This window comes from Astatotilapia calliptera, chromosome 19, assembly GCF_964374335.1.
Source record: "Astatotilapia calliptera chromosome 19, fAstCal68.1, whole genome shotgun sequence".
In the NCBI taxonomy this organism is placed as follows: Eukaryota; Metazoa; Chordata; class Actinopteri; order Cichliformes; family Cichlidae; genus Astatotilapia; species Astatotilapia calliptera.
In genome coordinates, this window is record NC_137440.1 from 31,563,346 (window position 1) to 31,569,013 (window position 5,668).

Consider the following 5,668-nt stretch of genomic DNA (forward strand, 5'->3'; position numbering starts at 1 on the left):
TTAAGGACTTTAAGGACTGGGAATTGTAAAAGTTTTTATACCAGAGAAATGACCTAGTTAATTTTCTCAGTTAGACTATTTCTTAAATGATCCATATTTGTTTCACACAACAATATCATAGGAGGTTCTCTCACAAAGGTTTGTCTTTATTACAATAGAACATACACTTATATACATGAGACAGCAACGTGAAAATGCATGGATGAAAGGAGGTGTGCTCAGAAGCATTTCCTGTGAACAATGGAAGGGCCGGCCTCATCGTACTCCTGCTTGCTGATCCACATCTGTTGGAAGGTGGAGAGGGAAGCCAAGATGGAACCACCAATCCAGACGGAGTACTTCCTCTCAGGTGGAGCAATGATCTAAGGAAATGTTAAACACCATTTAATCAGAATACTTTAATCCCTAAGGAAATTATCTGGGTTACAGTTGCTCAAGGTCAATAACAGTAACAGACTGAACTAATTAAATAATTCAATATATTACAAAGTTTACGAAATAAATGTTCATGATGTGTTAATTGACTTCATCCATGAGTGTATTTACTTAAAACGTCTGCAATTCTCTCACCTTGATCTTCATGGTGCTTGGTGCCAGGGCTGTGATTTCCTTCTGCATACGGTCAGCAATACCAGGGTACATGGTGGTGCCACCAGAGAGCACATTGTTGGCATACAGGTCCTTACGGATGTCAATGTCACATTTCATTATGCTGTTATAGGCAGTCTCATGGATACCAGCAGACTCCATACCTGGTGGAAAACAAGTAAAAAGATTAAAAAGGCGTTTTGTAACATAGACAGAAACAGTGTAACTCAAGCATCGAGACTGAACTCACCAATGAAAGAAGGCTGGAAGAGGGTCTCTGGGCAACGAAAACGCTCATTACCAATGGTGATGACCTGACCATCGGGCAGCTCGTAGCTTTTTTCCAGGGAGGAAGAGGAGGCAGCAGTGGCCATCTCATTTTCAAAGTCAAGAGCCACGTAACATAACTTCTCCTTGATGTCACGCACAATCTCACGCTCAGCTAAGGACCAGAACGTTTAGCTATTTAGGAAAATCCAATTCATACATTTTTAATACGCAAAATAATTAATCAAGATGGCATAGTCCTACCAGTTGTGACAAAGGAGTAGCCACGCTCAGTCAGGATCTTCATCAGGTAGTCAGTAAGATCACGACCGGCCAAATCCAGACGCATGATGGCATGTGGGAGAGCATAACCCTCATAGATGGGAACATTGTGTGTTACACCATCGCCAGAGTCCAGCACAATACCTTTAACGAGCAAATAAGAGCAGCAGTTCAGCTATGTCACACATCACTCACTATACAATGTTGCTGACATCACTGAGAACACATGCTGCTGTAGGGGGATTAGCACCTCCACTTGACAAGGAGCCAGATGACAGACACAATAATAGTGTAAACACACACATCATACACATCTCTTGCTTAAGTACTGGATCTGTATTTTACATTCTGGAATAACTGATCTCAGACTCAAATAAACACCTGGAAAAATGATTGAAGTTTACTGACCAGTGGTACGGCCAGAGGCATACAGAGACAGCACAGCCTGGATGGCCACATACATGGCAGGAACGTTGAAGGTCTCGAACATAATCTACAAGAGAAAGCAAGCAGAATCAGAGGGAGAAGAAACACACAACTTACGTATAAATGGGGTCTAAAACAATTGATTAGTTGCTTTAAATACCTGAGTCATCTTCTCCCTGTTGGCTTTGGGGTTCAGGGGAGCTTCAGTCAGCAGGGTGGGGTGTTCCTCAGGAGCTACACGCAGCTCATTGTAGAAGGTGTGGTGCCAGATCTGACCGAGGAAAGAGAAGAAATCTGAAATAACTGAATAAGCAACAACCTGATCTTACTAACGAGGCACCAAATGCTCTTATAATGGCTGTAAAGATAAAGTGGGGTGTAGGTGAAATTGCACAAACCTTCTCCATATCATCCCAGTTGGTGATGATGCCATGCTCAATGGGGTACTTCAGTGTCAGGATACCCCTCTTGCTCTGGGCCTCATCGCCTACATAGCTGTCTTTCTGACCCATACCCACCATCACACCCTGAAAAAAGACACATGAGCTGGAGTATAAAACACATGAAAACAGTTACCCTAAACATCTTTTTAACATTGCACTAAGATAGTTTTTTGCTTGGAGCATACCTGGTGGCGGGGCCTTCCAACGATGGAAGGGAAGACAGCACGGGGAGCGTCATCTCCAGCAAATCCAGCCTTGACCAAGCCAGAGCCATTGTCGCACACAAGGGCGGTAGTCTCATCGTCGTCACACATGATGAGGCTTTACTGGGGTGATCTAAAATTTGATGAGAAGGTTTAGGCTGGTTGTTAGGACCATCTGCCTAAATTCTCCGTCATGTAAACTAAGGATGTGTTATTGTTGAACAATCACTGACTTTATTGTTGGAGCAGCTGATTAAATGAGACCCTTTAGAGATAGAGTCAGTCACTCGTGTGGTTAATAGATACGTATTAGCTGTGATTTAACAGTCCTTTGAAGAGCAGCCAGCACTATCTGATAGCTGCTCTTATGGTATTATCACTTGTGAATACTAACACAACTCAATTCAGTGGGTGCTACAGAGCTAATTCGATGTGGATGGATGCTATTTTTGTCCGACCCTTGTCAGAAACCCCTGATACCATATCTCCACAGCCACGATTGTTCCTGGGGTATCTAAGAGCTGCTGAGGTAGCACCAAAAAGGGCCAGAACCGGGAGACCTGTGAGCTATTTTAAGCTCAGCACCCCCACAGCCGTTAACAGGGTTAAACAAGTGACACATTGATCTCTTGCTATTTCAGGTCAGAGAGAAGTGCCTGGCCAGCACCCATCTGTCTGTACGCTGTGACACTCGGGTTTTACTACTTGCTTCTGTGACCCAGCTGCCTCTAAACCTAAGTGTATCGGTATACTTTGTGAGACTTTGCACACTACAAAGTGTACCGATCACAGGAAAACACATCACCCCACTGTCAGTCGTTTGTGGCATCACATGCAATCAAACCATTTTAAGCAAAAAACAGGTAGAAATAACACCAGCTTTCACTGTGCTCCACAAATCCAGTCAGTGATTCTAACTTCTGAGGACGCTGAAATAACCTAATCTATTCTCTCATAAAAGTAAAAAAAATAAAATCCTTCATTTCAAATAACAGGTAGTAACTTTCCTGAAGGTAAAAAGAAGGCAGTTGCACAAGCAGATACCTCTTCAGTGATTCAAAGAGACACACTTTGAAATGTACTCACCTAAGCAAGCTGGAACACAGATGCTTCCACTGGGATGCAGGGTCACAGTCAGAGGATCCCCTTAAATATGCCCCACAATGGGTCGAAGGACAAGGGGCGGGGCTGAGAGTTCACGCGAGTCCAAATAAGAGCTGCCAGCAAAAATCCTCATGCCCTTGGAAATGTGTGTTTCACATACATGGAAGAGACTTCTCTACAGTGCACTCCTACTCGCTCACAGTTTAAACATGACATGTTAGTTGAGTTATTCTTGCTTTTCGGATGCACCCACAGATGACTATTGATATGAACTACTGAAAGTTTTTTTCAAAAACTGGTGTAGATGGTTGTTATATGTAGGTCTTTAAAAAAGCTTTTTAAGATAATTAAGCATTTTTCTATATTGTTACTAAAACTACATCGGATGTCTTTCTTTATATAACTATACTGTAGAACAAGATTAATAAAGGAAAGGAAGAAAGGAACATAAGGCATCATCTGCATTTTAGTTACAGTGCAATCTCTTAATAGCTCTCAAATAATGTCAAAGTCTTGATAAAGTGTCTGTATAATATTTGAAATGATGTGTCTCCCAATGCGGAACAAATGCAACTCATCCCTCGCAGGTTTTGCTGATCCATCCAGTCAAGACAGCGTGACTGGTGTCTTGCTAAGGAGATGAAAACAACCACTCTGCTGGTATGTGCACTGAGCCTCCTCAGTGTGTGGAACAGCTGATGGTATTGCCAGAAGGGCTCTATCTGATCTGGCTCTCTGTGTCAGCGCTCCATCATGATTGGCTCAGCTGTCTCCTTATAGGGTGATGGTGAGGAACAGAGTCATTAATGAGCAGCCACTGAGGTTTCACAGCTTGCAATGAGGAATTCCATATAAGCGCCACTCACTGCTTAAGGTGCATTTTCCTTTATGTCCACTGAACCTCGTGATGTAATATTTTCACATCTGTGAATGAATGATACAAACATTTGGCATAATCGTTGGTGTAGCACAAGAATGTTCCCTTTGGGATTTTTCTGTATCTCAGGAAATGTCACTCATTTATTTGTAATGATTACAACAATAATTAAGTAAATATGAGGAAGAATAACTCTGATCTAAAAGAGAAATATGTGCAGTATATGATAGGCAAAGGAATGTGAGAGCATTCTTCTGCTCCACACTGCCCCAGCAGACACAAGTGCCTCCTATTTATAGCTGTACTCCACAGATAGGAGCTGGATGCAGACGAAGCATCACATAGTTATCTGCATGACAAAGAGGACTTTTAATAGAAGACTGGATTTATATTGTTTAGATACAAGAAAGTAAGGGGTGTGATTCACAGTAAAAATATAACAAAGGGCGACAGTTACAGAGCAAAATTAGGAAACAGAATTCAGTCTTGAACTGTGAGGATTATAAAAAACTAAATAAAGAATACCTCAGGTGTATTTATGGGTGGAGAGGGACATTATGGGATAACTATCACTCCATCCATTCATCAGTCTCACGCCCAGTTTAGGATCACAAGTTAAACTAATGTACATGTGTCTGTGCTTTGGGAAGAAGCCAAGGTTCCCCGCTCAGCAAAAAACTACAAATCCCTTTTCAGAAAACGTGGAGCGCTGTGTAAAATAAAATAAAAAACAAACAACTGAGTGAGGTGCACATTAATGAAATCCTTAATTCGGACTGTGGAAATATATCCTGTGCTGAACCTGGGATTTTTATTTATTTACAACCCAAAACCCCCAAACTTGGAAAACTGTGTGAAATTCAAATAAAAACAGTATGCAATGATTAGCAAACTTTGGAAACCAATGTTTTATTCACAATAAATCCTTGAAAACATATAATTTGTTTAACCTGAGACATTTTACCATTTAATTAAAAACATGCATATACGGGTTTTAGATCAACATATACCTCCATGCAGATGACGCCTTTATAAGGAAAGAGGTGCTCACACTCAGGCGAGTGCATTTGATTAGCAGCACATAGCTACAGTTTACCCTCTGCATTTGTTATGACTCGTGGGCTGTACTCAGTTTTCCACACTTCTTATGCATTCCGGCATGAACCGTTCATTTCACTGCATTCCCCTCATTTTAAGACCTACTGATGACTGATACGTCCTCATTAAACCTTAGCATTGAAATATGGTGTATTTCCTTTTTTTGAAGACTGTAACTTAAACAGATAAATCACATATTAAACTACATATTTAAAAAAATGTTTATTAAAACTAACCAACATTTTCCACCAATTCAATTCAAATTCTTTATCGTCCCACAAGGGGAAATTCCACTCTCAACAGGCTTCACACCGAGACCGTGATGATTACTGCTCTCTGGAGGCCCTCTTCGACACGGCTACGTGATGACGTTTCACATG

The 5,668-nt window shown here is 41.3% G+C and overlaps 1 protein-coding gene across 1 annotated transcript; it reads right to left on the minus strand.

Annotated features, from left to right (window-relative positions):
- Positions 1 to 125: 125 nt before the first annotated feature.
- On the minus strand, positions 126 to 3,991 carry actc1b (actin alpha cardiac muscle 1b). Its single transcript, XM_026152983.2, has 9 exons — positions 3,296 to 3,991; positions 2,192 to 2,342; positions 1,962 to 2,090; positions 1,724 to 1,834; positions 1,546 to 1,630; positions 1,120 to 1,281; positions 839 to 1,030; positions 571 to 752; positions 126 to 362 (listed from the first exon to the last, which is right to left on the minus strand). The coding sequence occupies exons 2-9, from the start codon at positions 2,318 to 2,320 to the stop codon at positions 219 to 221; spliced, it is 1,134 nt and encodes a 377-aa protein (XP_026008768.1). The 5' UTR covers positions 2,321 to 2,342; positions 3,296 to 3,991; the 3' UTR covers positions 126 to 218.
- Positions 3,992 to 5,668: the final 1,677 nt, after the last annotated feature.